The sequence below is a fragment of the Agelaius tricolor genome, unplaced genomic scaffold (assembly GCF_023055355.1).
Source record: "Agelaius tricolor isolate 1412-34295 unplaced genomic scaffold, bAgeTri1.0.p SCAF_41, whole genome shotgun sequence".
Lineage (NCBI taxonomy): Eukaryota > Metazoa > Chordata > Aves > Passeriformes > Icteridae > Agelaius > Agelaius tricolor.
Window position 1 is genome coordinate 291,242 of NW_027269301.1, and position 15,726 is coordinate 306,967.

Here is a 15,726-nt window from a genome sequence, read left to right on the forward strand (position 1 = left end):
GACAGCCTTCAGACCTTCTGCCCCATCATCTGGATGCTCTTCATTTTAAGTGCAGCTCCCAGCCCTTCTTTCTCCTGTCTGGTTTGGGGCACCTCAGCCTGTCCCACTGTGACTTTCCTGGCCTCTGCCTTTGCTGCCTGGTCTGTGTAGTTGTGTTCTCTGCAGCTGAGTGAAGAGTTGAGCCAGTGCTGGTGGTGGGGGAGAGCAAGGGGGCTCTGAGTTTCATGCTTTTTTCTTTTTTGTCTCCAAGGCTGATGCTGCAACCAGTTTCTTGAGAGCTGCAAGATCTGGGAACCTGGACAAAGCCTTGGATCACCTCAGGAATGGGGTAGATATTAACACCTGTAACCAGGTAGGTGGAACACACAGGGCTTCTGATCTATCTCTAGTTCAGGGAACACGTGCCTGAGCAGAGGGCAGCCCTGGGGCAGTTGTCTTTGGGGCCAGGAGGGCAGCAATAGCTATAAAGAGCATGGATGTACTGGCTGGAGCATGGCAAAGGACATTGACAGGAAAGCAGAGAGGGCTCCTTCAGTGTGACAAGCAAATGGGACAACTGGAAGAAGCTCAGCTGCTTCTCAGAGGGCAGAGCAGACGCCTGTGAGGAGCAGCCCAGTGAAGAACACCGCAGGAATTGCTTGTGGGGGTTGTTCCCCTTGCCTGCAGTGCTGCAGTGCTGAGGCTTTTGGATTCCTGGAAGGTGCAGCTTACCACAAGCAGTGAATGTCTGCAAAGTGCCCCTTGCGGTGGTTTGGGAGGCGCTGGGCAGGAGGAGCTGCACAGAAATAGGTTTGTACAGGAGCAGAGAGCTGCAGGCGCTGAGGAACTGTTTGCACATCATCATCATCATCATCATCATCATCATCATCATCAGAACATTTTGTATCTGCGTAGCTGCCAAATGCACGTGGCTGAGCCTGAAGTGGGGCAGATGCTGTAGGGACAGGTTTAGGGGCTTTAGGCTGAGCAGGGGGAGCAGAGGCTGGGCTGTCCCTGCTTTGTGGAGCAGAGGTGCTGCTGGGGAGGCTGACTCAGCAAGGAGCACAAAGGCACTCGCATCTATTTCAGTCCCCAAACCAAGGGAAGCTCAGACCTGGTTTGTGCTGCAGCAGCTCCTGGGGACTGTGAGGGTGCTCACAGGGGCTCTTGGATGAGGGAAGAGACAAGGATCTGACTCCGTGTTTCAGAAGGCTGATTTATTATTTTATGATATATATCACATTAAAACTATACTAAAAGAAGAGAAGAAAAGGTTTCATCAGAAGGCTGGCTAAGAATAGAAAAAGAAAATATGATAACAAACGCTCTGTCTCGGACTCTCTGTCTGAACCAGCTAGGCTGTGATTGGCCATTAATTATAAACATCTAAGATGGGCTAATCAAAGATCCACCTGTTGCAGCAGATAATCATTGTTTACATTTTGTTCCTGAGGCTTCTCAGGAGGAAAAATCCTAAAGAAAGGACTTTTCATGAAATTTTTCATGTGAGAGGGGACAGGGTCCCACAGGGCACGCAGAGTGCACCATGGATATTCACTCATTTCCATTGCAAACCCAACAGGAGAGGGAGGGTTTCTACATCCACTGCTCCTCTAGCCCAGAGGGGTGTGGGACTCTGGAGAAGCCCCTGTAAAGAATTACAACAGGGTGCCTCATCCACAAGCTAAAGATGATGGCTTTGAACTCTTCTTCACCAAAGAGATGGTCTGGTTCATTTTTTGAACTCTTCTTCACCAAAGAGATGGTCTGGTTCATTTTTTTGAACTCTTCTTCACCAAAGAGATGGTCTGGTTCACTTCTTTGAACTCTTCTTCACCAAAGAGATGGTCTGGTTCATTTTTTGAACTCTTCTTCACCAAAGAGATGGTCTGGTTCACTTTTTTGAACTCTTCTTCACCAAAGAGATGGTCTGGTTCATTTTTTGAACTCTTCTTCACCAAAGAGATGGTTTGGTTCATTTTTTGAACTCTTCTTCACCAAAGAGATGGTCTGTCATCAGCTACCTCCACTGACTGGCTTCAAGTCCTGTTCCCAACCAGATTTCTGGTGCTGGTGAGGGTGTTTAACACTTTGATGGGAAGACAATGGCTACAGCAGTATGAGGCTCTCCTCTCAGTGATGTCTTTGCCCTGGTTCCTGCCATCTCCCTCAGGTTAGATGGCACTTTGGGGTTTCCTTCTGAGGAATATCAGACCTGTGGGAAAGGTCCAACCTCACATGTCCTGTATAGAATAAAGAGGGATATATGTGGTCAGACCTATCCCACAGGTCCTGTATTCTGGCTCAAGTTCAGAGACCTTGACATGCCATCTGACCTTCATCCCGCCGATTCCACCTCCTCCATCCATGGCTGCATCCGTGTCTCCATCACGCGCCTTCCATGTTCCCAATTCCAGCACGCTCCCATCTCATCCATGAGGAGCTGGAGGACTGAGGATGAGTGCCAGGACCCTCACCAGCTGGGAACAGCATCGTGGGTGCCCAGGAGATGGTTTTTGTTGGGCTGGTCTCTCCTGATGAGCAGGTCCCTGCTTTGGGACAGGCAAAGTGTGAAGTCTCTGTGTTATTCTGTAGGGCTGCATTTTGACATTAGTCACTGGGATTTCTGGGAATTATTTGCAGTATTCAGTGAGGAAAAGACAGCACCTTTCAAATGATGCACATCCTGTGGCAGTTTTGGGTCGGATGGGCTGGCAAGACAAAGCAAATGTGCAAAACAGCTTGGATTGCTCCTGGAGCAGAAATATCAATGGGCCAGCAATGGAAACAGTCCTCTGTGCTTGTTGCACAGCTATTTGTTAGGGGTTAATGATTTGTCACAGATTTACAGCACTCAGAAGGTTATTTATGAATCTTTTGCATAAAAGGGCTTATGGGCTGAGGGGAGCAGCTGAGCATCTGTGGTCTTGCTCTGCTGCTGCTTGATGAAATCATTGTCCAAAGCAGGGCTGCTCATCTGTTAAAGTCCAAGGTTTGTATGTGCACTTACACAGCACTTGTGGTGGTGCATCCTTGCTCTGGACTGAGCACAAAGCTCAGCTCTGTGCTTTAGGTGTGAAAAACCTGACTGTGAGGAGGGGCACCCCGTGGGAAGTCACTAGAACAAAGACACAAAGGATGTGCCATGAGCAGGGAGGACTGAAGCAGCTCCTGTGCCTCAAGCACACGAACCCTGAGCTGTGGTTCCACCCATCCATGGGAAATTGCCAGCGTGGGCTGCATGGTTTGCTCATGGAGAAGCCTCCAGCATTAGTCAGCAACCCAGCCCTCAGCTGGGTGAAGATTTCCTGGCAGCTCGGAGCTGCTGGTGGCACCCTGGCTGGTGCTGGGTGTCAGAGCTCAAGCATAGGGAAATCACTCCTGCCCCACCAGCCTGGACTTTCTCCAGCACAGGAGCTCAGAGCAGGGTGCTCCCCATAGAGCTCCATCCCCAGATGATGATGCCTGATGCCCCTTTCCCACCTTTGCTTCCTCCAGAATGGGCTGAACGCCCTGCACCTGGCCTCCAAGGAGGGCCATGTCAAAATGGTGGTGGAGCTGCTGCACAAGGAGATCGTCCTGGAGACCACGACCAAGGTAAGGACGAGGAAGCCTGGCCACAGTGGCCACAGCTCTGCACACTGCCTGTGCTGCCAGACACACCAGCAGCAGCTGAGCAGGGTCATGGTGTTTGCTGTCAGCCCCTGTGAGTGTGTCCACAGGGGTTTGAGGTTGAGGGAAGGGACGAGGATCTGACTCCATGTTTCAGAAGGCTGATTTATTGTTTTGTGATATATATTACATTAAAACTATACTAAAAGAATAGAAGAAAGGATTTCATCAGAAGGCTGGCTAAGAATAGAACAGGAAAGAATGATAACAAAGGTTTGTGGCTCGGCTCTCTGTCCGAGCCAGCTGGGCTGTGATTGGCCATTCATTAGAAACAACCACACGAGACCAATCCCAGATCCACCTGTTGCATTCCACAGCAGCAGATAACCATTGGTTACATTTTGTTCCTGAGGCCTCTCAGCTTCTCAGGAGGAAAAATCCCAAGGAAAGGATTTCCCATAAAAGATGTCTGTGACAAGCCCCCAGAGTGACTGTGCCAGGGGCAGTGCTGCTGGGCCGGGCCCTAGGACCAGGCTCTGCTCTTAGCACAGGTTTGGCATTTCTTGGTGGGTGAGAGGTGCCTCTCCCCTGTGGGGGCCATTGTGGACTTCAGAGAGAAGGAACATAAACCACAGCAAGGGCTGGCCCTGCCTTACCAGCATCTCCTCCAGGCACTGCCCCAGGGCAGCCCCTGCACGTTCCAGCACTGAGATGACCTCAAAACCATTGTCACAAGCCTGGAGAGCTCTGGTGCTCTGTAAATAACAAATTGTTCTCTCATGCTTCACCACAGCAGGTGTGGCTTTCTCTTGATGGCAACCAGGGCTGACAAAGGAGCAGCCTCCAGCACTGGCTGAAGGGCTGTGAGAACAGGAGGAGGCTCGGTTGCCACCTCCCTGGTGCCCTCACAGGGCTCTGGACACAGAGCAGGACCTGGCATTCTGCCACACCACCCAAAGGCACAGAGTCAGAGGAGCCTGTGTGTGCATCTTCCAGCCTGCTCATCATCCCTGCTGTCTGCTGGGATGCCTTGGCTGCCAGGGTGCACACTGCAGCCTTGCCTGAGCACTGCCAGCTCAGCTCCCCCGTCCTCCCCCCTCTGCTCCTCTCTCAGTGCTCAAGATGCACAGCACCTGACAGTGCATACAGCTCCTGCTGCCAGCAGCTTCATGGCAGAGATGAAATCACTCTCTTCTTCCCTGGCCAGCAAACGGGGAGGGTTTGGCTGGTTTACAGCAGGGATGGGACATGGAGTGAGAGCTGCACGGCCTTCTAAAGGTTTTTAGCATGTCAGGCCCATCTTTCCCTGGCATCCTGGGTTGCTTCCGCCCCTGAGGGCTGTTCTGTGGTGTCTTTCAGAAGGGAAACACAGCCCTGCACATCGCAGCCTTGGCTGGACAGCAGGACGTGGTCCGGGAGCTGGTGAACTATGGGGCCAACGTCAATGCACAGTCCCAGGTAGGGTGAGCTCTGCTCTGACACAGGCAGGCACAAATCCTGCGTGATGGTGGTGTCCTCGTGGTGGGAACTGTGCCCAGCAGGGCTATTTCAGCAGCCCTTGGCAATTTCCCTCTACTCTTGCTCAGGACTGCTCTGCCAGGCTCCTGAAAAGAGGCAAATGTGCAAATGGTGTGGAGGGATCTTGAGGCTCATGGGGATTCCAGGATGGTCTCTGTTGAGGGAGTCCCTGTCAACACATGGATACCAGAGTGCTGAATTTACCCTGGGAGGACTCATAGCTGGTGCCCCCTAGCAAAGCTCTGAGATCTCCAGCAGCCCCTGCAGTTAAACACACGGTGCTTCCCTCACTCTCTCTTCCTTGGGCCTGGTAGGGCTGAAAGCTCTTCAGGTTTTGCCTGATGGGAGAATTGTCCCTGAAGCTAGGGACAATATCACCAGTGTCTCCTCTAAGCTGACTCTTACAAAGCACTGTTTGTTTCTGGATATGTGGAGCCTTGGGTTCCATCTCTCTGTGATTGTTCCCCTATTGCCAGGGTTTTTTTGTCTTTTTCACCCACACAATGGATGCTTCTGCCCCTGTTCACTGACCTGGGAGAGTGGGTGTTGATGGGGGTATAGGTCTTCAAAGAACTCAGGTAACACAAGGAAGAGTTGTGCTGATGTGCATGGCCCTGTGTTTGCAGAAAGGCTTCACACCTCTCTACATGGCAGCGCAGGAGAACCACCTGGAGGTTGTGAAGTTCTTGCTGGAAAATGGAGCCAACCAGAATGTAGCCACAGAGGTAAGATGTGACCATGTTCACAGGGGTTTTTGGGTTGGGGAAGAGACCAAGATCTGACTCCATGTTTCAGAAGGCTTGATTTATTATTTTATGATATATATTACATTAAAACTATACTAAAAGAATAGAAGAAAAGGTTTCATCAGAAGGCTGGCTAAGAAAGGAATGATAACAAAGGTTTGTGGCTCGGCTCTCTGTCCGAGCCAGCTGGGCTGTGATTGGCCATTCATTAGAAACAACCACATGAGCCCAATCCCAGATGCACCTGTTGCATTCCACAGCAGCAGATAACCATTGGTTACATTTTGTTCCTGAGGCCTCTCAGCTTCTCAGGAGGAAAACTCCCAAGGAAAGGATTTTCCCTAAAAGATGCCTGCGACAGTAAGGTCCTTGGGGAGGAGCCCTTGGCCCTGCTTGTGTGGCTGCTGAGGGATGCAGTCCCTGGCTGATGGCTGGGTCCTCCCATGGCTCCTGGACTCTCTCCCTTCCCCTTGGCAGGATGGCTTCACTCCCCTCGCCGTGGCTCTGCAGCAAGGGCATGAGAACGTGGTTGCTCACCTCATCAACTACGGCACGAAGGGCAAGGTGCGCCTGCCCGCCCTGCACATCGCAGCCCGCAACGACGACACCCGCACGGCCGCGGTGCTGCTGCAGAACGACCCCAACGCTGACGTCCTCTCCAAGGTGGGGGCTTTTCCTCTGCTGTCTCTGGCAGAACAGCAGCTCGGCGGGCTGTATTTGTCCATGGTTTCAGCAGGGAGCTTGTGTCTGGCTGGCTGACCCCTCCTTCTTTCCCCAGACTGGATTCACCCCTTTGCACATTGCAGCCCACTATGAGAATCTCAGCGTGGCCCAGCTGCTGCTGAACCGTGGGGCCAGCGTCAACTTCACACCCCAGGTGAGTGCAGAGTGGGGAGACACTGGGGCTTGTGCTGCTCCAGCACCAGAGGAGGACGCTGTGCCTCTTTATCCATGATGATGTCCATGGCCCTGTGTTTGCAGAAAGGCTTCACACCTCTCTACATGGCAGCGCAGGAGAACCACCTGGAGGTTGTGAAGTTCTTGCTGGAAAATGGAGCAAACCAGAATGTAGCCACAGGGCATGGGCATGCTAGCTGCCAGGGCATGCTAGTGGGGCTATGCAGGAGAGGTGGGACTATGCAGACTATGCAAAAAGCAGCACAGATTCATGGGGAGTTGCAATTAATAACAACCACGGGCCTTTTCTGCTATGGATCCCTGCTGTTAGAAGCAGCCATGCATCCCTAAAGCTCTTGGGGACCTTGTCTCCATGCTGGTGCTGCTGCTGCAGGGCAGAGCTCGTAGAACCTGCAGTCAGGATGCTTCTTCCACACCTAAAGGTGAAGCCCAACCCATCAGCTGGTGTGTGGGAATCCACAAAATCAGAGGGGTTTGGGAAAGCTGCAAAAGGCCTCAGAGACAGCAGAACTGTGATTAGAGCTGAGCAGCAGCCATGAGATTGGGCAGCAGAAAAATTATTTAAACTGTAGAAAAGCAAGGACAAATAGAACAATGGTCTGTGTATTAACGTTTGTCTAGAATAACTCTCTAAGCTACAGAAAAGTTTATCTAGAGAGATATTAGGAAGTTCTAAGCTTAATAATGGAGCTCTGTGCATTGTGTTTGAAGGCTTACAAGCAGATATTGTATTTGAAATAAGCAAGCATTGTTTAACCAAAGGTACCCTGTGCTTATAGTGGTTGGACAGAACCACTGTCAATATAGAATATATACTATTCAGATATAAATACTGTCAATGTGCTTTTGCTTTGTGGGATTGGTCAAAACACTTATAAAGAGAGTTGTAACATTTAGTTCTGTGTCTGCTGCTGGGGATGTGAGCTGGTGGCATCTTCCCATTGTCATAACCATGGAATGAGGCTGATGCTGGAAAATGAAACAGCTCAAGGCACATTCCCAGCAGTCCTGTCCTGTTTGTGATTTGTACACAGCCCCTGGTGCTTTCCTCCAAGCTCTGTGCAGCTTCTGTCTGCAGCCCTTAGCTCGCTGCCCTGTTAAACAAGCTGTTCCCCAGCGCTGTCCCTGGGCAGAGATGCAGCTCTCCCTGCCCTCTCTCCTTTGTTTGTTGCCTTCTTGAAAGAGGAGGGAGTGCTCCTTCTGAGAGCCTGTTCATTCCTCCTGACAGAATGGGATCACTCCCCTGCACATCGCTTCCCGCCGGGGCAACATCATCATGGTGCGGCTGCTGCTGGACCGTGGGGCCCAGATAGAGACCAGGACCAAGGTGAGAGCACTTCTGAGCACAGCTATCTCCCTCCCTGAGCTCCCCGTGCCCAGTGCTTGCCCTGCAGACACCCTGCTGGCACTGGGAGAGCTCTCTGGTGCACTAAGGGTTTTTTTGCTGGCACATACAGAGGTGAGGGAAATCTGCACGGCTACAGAGCTGAGGCCAGGCTCGGTTTTGCCTTATTTTTCAGACAAGCCCAAAGTCCCTGTTACCCTCTAGCTGAGGGAACCCTGCCCTTCCATGCCATACTGAGCCCTTGAACCCTCCTCTTTTCCCAGGACGAGCTGACCCCTCTCCACTGTGCAGCGCGCAATGGACACGTGAGAATTGCAGAGATCCTCCTGGACCATGGGGCTCCCATCCAAGCCAAAACCAAGGTACCCAGGGACGTGGTGGGGCTGTGGTTGGTGCCAGGTCCCAGGGCAGCACAGGGGTAACAAGGTGTGCACAGCTGCTGGATGGCACCCATGATTGGCTTGGGGCTTTTTTTGCCCTGGTGAGGGGTAAGAAGCCTCCTGCCCTACTTGGCCTGAGCTGGAGAATCTTGACTCCATGTTTCAGAAGGCTGATTTATTATTTTATGATATATATTATATTAAAAGAAAATTATTTATTAAAACTATACTAAAGAATAGAAGAAAGGATTTCATCAGGAGGCTAGCTAGGAAAGGAAAGAATGATAATAAAATCTTGTGACTGACCAGAGTCTGAGACAGCTGGACTGTGATTGGTCATTAATTAGAAACAACCACACGAGACCAATCAAAGATGCACCTGTTTCATTCCACAGCAGCAGATAATTATTGTTTTTCTTTTCCTCTGAGGCTTTTCAGCTTCTCAGGAGAAAAAGATCCTAGCAAAAGGGATTTTTCATAAAATATGTCTGTGACAGTCTGGGGCTGCAAGGTGTGGTATTCACATGCCCTCTGAACAGAGAGAAGCTGTGAGACAAGCAGAGAAGAAGGAAAACACAATTCTGATCTTGCTTGCTGTGCCAAAGTAGAATGCAATATGTAGATTGTTTGCCCAAAGTGAGGATGTTTTGCTCCCTTGGCCTGTCAGGGCCAGGTGTGTGTGTGTGTGTGGGGCTGTCATGGGACAGCCACCAGAGAATCAGAGATGAGTGCAGTGTGAGCAGCTGTGAGCAAGAGTGAGTGCAGGGCAGATTCAGTTTAGATGAAATGTACTTAGTATAGTATAATAAAGTCAGTAATTAGCCTTCTGATGATGGAGTCAGATGCATCATTCTCTCTCCCCTTTGTCGGAGTCACTTTTGATTTACAATATCAAGGCAGGGGCAGGGTGGGATAAGGTCTCCTGCCCCAGAGCAGGTTTTGCCCCCACGTTCCCTCAATAATAGCTGCTCATAAGTAGCTCGCTTGGGTTTCAGGATGGCAAACTTAAAATTCATTTTGCTTGGTTTTTCTTGCTAGACCATGATGCAAAATGTACAAGGGTTGATCTTTGCTGTTTCTAGCTTAGTTTTCATTATTATTTCACCTTTCCCTTATGGCACATAGTCCTATCTGGATAGCTCAGTCCCTCTTGGAGACAGAGTGCCCGAATACCCAGGCCGCTTGTAGCTGTGGCTGCATTAACCAAGCTTGGTGGTTTTCAGCTCTTTAGTGATTATCAGCTCTCTTAGGACTCCAGCTCTTGCTCACTAAGGCACCTGTGGGCTAAGGGGAGAAGCAAACACAAGAGAGGAGAAGAACAAATTGTCCTGGTGGTTCCACAGCGATGGTTTTATTGAGGGGTCTGTGAGGAATTCCAGCGATGGCTCCTTTTCTGCCAAATGGGCTAAACCAGCCCTTTTTCATAGGGTACAGAGGGATCCAAGCTTGTCCAATAGTAGGGGTTAGGGGAAAGTGACCTATGGGGTTACAGAGATAAGCTGGGGTCTGAGAGGTGGAAGAGAAGAGCCTATTTTGCTGTCTCATCATGACTCAGCAGTTCCTGCTGTTAAGTCTCAGCCCTCCACGGAGCCTTGGTCAATTCTATGGGGTCTGCTACAGTGGGATGCCTGGACCCCTGGTGGCTCAGCAAGGCAGGGGCAGGGAGGGATGCCTGGACCCCTGGTGGCCCAGCCTTGAGGCTCTGCTCCATGGTTCTCCATGGATCTCTATGGTTCTCCATGGATCTCCATGGTTCTCCACGGTTCTCCATGGATCTCCATGGTTCTCTGTGGTTCTCCGTGGTTCTCTGTGGTTCTCCATGGTTCTCTGTGGTTCTCCGTGGTTCTCTGTGGTTCTCCGTGGTTCTCTATGGTTCTCTATGGTTCTCCACGGTTCTCCACGGTTCTCCACGGTTCTCTATAGTTCTCCGCGGTTCTCCATGGTTCTCCACGGTTCTCCATGGTTGCCCATGGTTCTCCACGGTTCTCCATGGTTCTCCATGGTTCTCCGTGGTTCTCCATGTTTCTCCATGGTTCTCCATGGTTCTCCATGGTTCTCCATGGATCTCCGTGGTTCTCCATGGTTCTCCGCGGTTCTCCACGGTTCCCCATGGTTCTCCACGTTTGCAGAATGGCTTGTCGCCCATCCACATGGCAGCCCAGGGTGACCACCTGGACTGCGTGCGCCTGCTGCTGCAGTACAGCGCCGACATCGACGACATCACCCTGGACCACCTCACGCCCCTGCACGTGGCCGCTCACTGCGGGCACCACCGCGTGGCCAAGCTGCTGCTGGAGAAGGGGGCCAAGCCCAACTCCCGAGCCCTGGTGAGGAATGGAGGGTGGGCTCTGACCGTGTTCACAGGGGTCTCACGTTGAGGGAATGACTTTATGTTTCAGAAGGCTTGATTTATTATTTTATGATATATATTACATTAAAACTATACTAAAAGAATAGAAGAAAGGGTTTCTTCAGAAGGCTGGCTAGGAATAGAATAATAAGGAATGGTAACAAAGGTTTGTGGCTCGGATTCTTTGTCCGAGCTAGCTGGGCTGTGATTGGCTATTAATTAGAAATAACTAACGTGGGCTAATTAAAGATCTACTTGTTGCATTCCACAGCAGCAGATAACCAATGTTTACATTTTGTTCTTGAGGCTTCTCAGCTTCTCAGGAGGAAAAATCCTAAGGAAAGGATTTTTCATTAAAGATGTCTGCGACAGTGGGGAGGTTGGGCCAGGGGAGAGGGAGAGTTCACACAAATGACTGTCCGTCTGTCCGTCTGTCCGTCTGTCTGTCTGCAGAATGGCTTCACGCCCCTCCATATAGCCTGCAAGAAAAACCACATCCGAGTGATGGAGCTGCTGCTGAAGACGGGTGCCTCCATTGATGCTGTCACAGAGGTAGGTGGGCTGAGCCCATCGTCAGCTCTCCTGACTCTGCATGGGCAGTGTGGGCAGCATGGCAGGATGTGGTGTCCCTGCTGCTACTGCCATGCCCCCAGCACTTTTCTTGGTGCTCTTTGCAGCTCAGATTTAGTCTGGCAGTGTCTTCCTGAAGGGCAAGGAGATGCAGGGGGGACAGCAGCTCCCTGTGTTTCCTCCACACTCACCTGCCAGGGTCCTTGGGCAGACTGGGGACTCAGATTTTACCTGTCCTGGGGAGAAGGAGGAGGGGACAGTAAGAGATATTGCCAAGGCCATAAGTCCTATCTTGTTTTTTGGCCCCTTTCTCTTCACAGTCTGGCCTGACCCCCCTGCATGTGGCTGCCTTCATGGGACACCTGCCCATCGTCAAGACTCTGCTGCAGCGTGGAGCCTCTCCTAATGTGTCCAACGTGGTGAGTCCCACCCTGGCTGGGGCTTTGGGAGCTCAGATTATTGGGGTCCAGCAGGATATCCAGGTCCTGCACCCTCTGTTCACCTGAGCAGTCCCTGGTGCCCTCTGCTTTGTGCTGAATCTGCCATGCACTCACACCATGCACAACGAACCAGTAGGGGTTGCAGGCACTGCTCTCCTCTGTTCAGAATGACTGCAGAAAGGCATTTCCCCTCCTTTGGCCTCACCACTTTATCCTGTCTTTGGTGCAGAAAGTAGAGACTCCTCTACACATGGCAGCCAGAGCTGGGCACACCGACGTGGCAAAGTACCTGCTGCAGAACAAAGCCAAAGCCAATGCCAAGGCCAAGGTAGGTGCAGAGGAGCTGCTGATAATCAGCTCTGGGAACAGCTGGTGCTGGGTTTCTTTGCTGTGCCCAGAGTGCTGCCTACCAGGGGCTGTGCAACAGTGGGAGCAGGGCTGGGGTCCTGCTTTGGCATCACAAGAAGGGTCTGGTCTGCCCAGACTGTTGGAAAGGAAGAAAGTTTGGCAAGAAAGTCTCACAGATCTGTGTGCTTAGCAGAAAGATTTTTAAATGTAGAGTCTGATGAAAGAATAGAGATGGAAGCAAGTTTTGATATGGAAGAAAAGAATTGCTGAGCCAGTCTCACTGGATAACCAAGGAGCAAAGGGTGTGTGAGTTAGAAGGGGTTTTTATAGCTTAGAGCAAAAGATAAACCCACCTCAAACAAGAAGATGTTTTTACCAAGCAGAAAGAGAGCACAGGCAAACAAGGCAGCAAATGTGGCAAGGAGAAAAAAGGTGTCAGAATTTTCCACTGCAAGAAAACTGAAAAACAACTTCTAGCTTAAACTGCAATGTACTGACTGTGAGTGATTGGAGAACAGTAACATGGATATGGTAATTATAGCAGCTATGATAGGCTATAGATAAAAGTTAAGGTATAGATTGGTTCTACTGTATGAAGATGCTCAGCAAAGAAAAGTATAGAATGCAATGTAACCAAAAGAAAAGTAAATAATGCAATGTAACCTAAACCAAAGGGTTTCCAGGCCTGCCTGCAGCTGGAGCTGACAGCTGTGGGCACAGCTCTGTCACCCACGACCCTGGGCTGCTGTAACCTCTTAGATGGAATAAACTGCATTTTGTGTACAATAAACTGCATTTTGGTGAGCTGCCTGCAGTCCCACATCTCTCATTTAAGCTCTTACACCAGACAGCTTCTTTGCCACCCTCACAGGATGACCAGACTCCTCTGCACTGTGCTGCACGCATCGGCCACACTGGCATGGTCAAACTCCTTCTGGAGAACAACGCCAACCCCAACCTGGCCACCACAGCAGGGCACACGCCCCTGCACATCACTGCCAGAGAGGGGCACATGGACACAGCCCAGGCCCTGCTGGAGAAGGGAGCCTCACAGACCTGCATGACCAAGGTAGGCTGCTGAGCCCGCTGCTGTGGAAGGCTCAGCTGGGGCAAGGCTGGTGGCACAGTGTCCCTGTGGCAGGAGGGGCAGCCTCCTCCTGTGTTGCAGCAGGTGCCAGCTCTCTCTTCATCTCTGCCACCCTGTGATGGGCTGCCTTTCTCCTCAGAAAGGATTTACCCCTCTCCACGTTGCAGCCAAGTATGGAAAGGTGGATGTGGCAGAGCTGCTGCTGGCACACGACGCTCAGCCCAATGCGGCAGGGAAGGTGAGAGTTGCTTCTGTGGGAGGAGTGGTCTCGTGTGGGGACAGGCTCTGTCTCACCTGTCTGTCCTCTCTCCCCCACTACAGAATGGCCTGACTCCACTGCATGTGGCTGTGCACCACAACAACCTGGAGATTGTCAGGCTGCTGCTTCCCAAGGGCAGCTCCCCACACAACTCAGCCTGGGTGAGTCTGGGCTGGGCTTCCCTGGGCATGTGGGGACGTGGGAATGTGGGGTGTGATGGTGTTCACAGGGGTCTCAGGTTGAGGGAAGAGACGAGGATCTGACTCCGTGTTTCAGAAGGCTTGATTTATAATTTTATGATATATATATATTACATTAAAACTGTACTAAAAGAATAGAAGAAAGGATTTCATCAGAAGGCTGGCTAAGGATAGAATAGAATAGAATAGGATAGAATAGAATAGAATAGAATAGAATAGAATAGAATAGAATAGAATAGAATAATAACAAAGGTTTGTGGCTCAGACAGAGAGTCCGAGTCAGCTGGGCTGTGATTGGCCATTCATTAGAAACATCCAACATGAGACCAATCACGGATCCACCTGTTGCATTCCACAGCAGCAGATAATCAATGTTTACATTTTGTTCTTGAGGCCTCTCAGCTTCTCAGGAGGAAAACTCCTAAGGAAAGGATTTTCCATAAAAGATGTCTGTGACAGTGGGGATGTGGGGATGTGGGGATGTGGGGATGGGGAGATGTGGGGATGTGGGGATGTGGGCATGTGGAATGTGGGCATGTGGGGTGTGCTGTGTGTCCAGCGCCAGCCCGGGGCCAGCCCTGCCCCTCAACCCTGGCACTCAGGGAATGCATGAGGGCCTGATCCCCACCAGGCTCTCTCCATGAGGCACAGTGATGCCTGCCTGTCCTCAGAGCGGGTGGAGCAGGCAGGCAGGGTGCCAGGCCGTGGTCCTGCTCCAGCAGATAGGGCTGTGTCAGGGATGGTCCTGCTAGCAGCACGCTGGCTGCTGCTGCTGCTGCGTGGGGAACGTGTTTCCATGGCAAGTCCTGCAGAGCAGCGCTGCAGTCTGGCAGCTTGGGAAAGCACAGGCAAATGTTTGCATGCAGCTATGAAGCAGTGAGTCACAAAACCCACAGGCTTGTGAGAATCACCCAGCTCTGAGCCTGAGCATGGCGAGCATCTCCCCACAGAGCCCACCAGCAGGCGCCTTGCTTCCCGTGCTGTTTGCAAAAGCTGCGTCCTCAAAACAGCCAAGTGGCTGCTGGTGCCAGCCCTGCCCATCTGGCACTTCCCTCTCCCCTGTGCAGACATGCTGGTGAGAGGAATGGGGGATTTGTCTTTGCAAACAAGCTGTGGGTCTGCTGGGAGATAAAACCAGCACTGGGAGAGAAAAGAAACAATGGGAAGGATTCCACTGATTGATGAATGGAAAAAGATATTTGCTTTTACAAATAAACTTTAGGGTTGCTGGTAAATGAAATTAGGCATTGAAAGATGAAAGAAACAACGGGGAAGAAAAATCCCCTAAATTCCGTAAGAATTAAAAAATTAAAAGGGAGGGTTGTGCATTATAGGAGAATCTTTGGTATCAGGTGTATTGGGAGGTCTGAACCTCTCAAGTACCTCAGAAATGGGGAAAAACCCCTAAATTCTGTAAGAATTTAAAATTAGAGGGAGAGTTATACATTAGAGGGAAATCTTTGGTATCAGGTATTCTGGGAAGTTTGAACCTCTCAAGTACCTCAGAAATGGAGAAAGAGAGAAGGGAAATGCAGACAGGAAATTGGGATAAAAAGGGAGGCTGCATCCTCCAAAACTGGACAGACCCCAGGGGAACGCCCCACGGCCTCTCCCTTGATTGGAATAAAGTAAAAAGACTCCTCTGTCTCCTTTTTAGACACAAACCTCTGGTGTTTGTGGGTAATTTCCCTGACACCAGGCAGGCCCGGGGAGCAGCTGGTGCCAGCCCCTGGTGTGCCTGTGTGTCAGCCCGGGCAGCGGGTGGCTGCCAGCTGCTCTGCTCCTGCAGCCTGGCACCACGGGCAGGGCTCGGGGCCCTGCAGGCTCTGCCTGAACGCTGATGCTCTGTGGTGCTGGGAGGTTGAGCTCCACACCTCAGCCAGGCTCATCCCTGTGCCTGCCCCAGGAGGGTGCACACTGTCCTTAGAGGACACGAAACAGCACAAGTGCACACATGGCTGCTCTTGAGGTGAA

At 51.2% G+C, this 15,726-nt stretch overlaps 1 protein-coding gene across 9 annotated transcripts in view; it reads left to right on the forward strand.

Annotated features, from left to right (window-relative positions):
* ANK1 (ankyrin 1) overlaps positions 1-15,726 on the forward strand; it is a 73,401-nt gene that overhangs the window by 30,075 nt on the left and 27,600 nt on the right. For all 9 annotated transcript variants that reach the window (XR_011683809.1, XM_071454745.1, XM_071454747.1 and 6 more), the window contains exons 2-16: positions 251-352; positions 3,478-3,576; positions 4,951-5,049; positions 5,736-5,834; positions 6,333-6,518; positions 6,634-6,732; positions 8,002-8,100; positions 8,382-8,480; positions 10,628-10,825; positions 11,302-11,400; positions 11,739-11,837; positions 12,088-12,186; positions 13,078-13,275; positions 13,433-13,531; positions 13,615-13,713. Coding sequence is in view for 8 of the 9 variants with exons in the window: in XM_071454745.1 (XP_071310846.1) it covers positions 251-352; positions 3,478-3,576; positions 4,951-5,049; positions 5,736-5,834; positions 6,333-6,518; positions 6,634-6,732; positions 8,002-8,100; positions 8,382-8,480; positions 10,628-10,825; positions 11,302-11,400; positions 11,739-11,837; positions 12,088-12,186; positions 13,078-13,275; positions 13,433-13,531; positions 13,615-13,713 (1,773 nt within the window). In the remaining variant the exon portion in view is untranslated. The remainder of the gene's footprint in view (positions 1-250; positions 353-3,477; positions 3,577-4,950; positions 5,050-5,735; positions 5,835-6,332; positions 6,519-6,633; positions 6,733-8,001; positions 8,101-8,381; positions 8,481-10,627; positions 10,826-11,301; positions 11,401-11,738; positions 11,838-12,087; positions 12,187-13,077; positions 13,276-13,432; positions 13,532-13,614; positions 13,714-15,726) is intronic.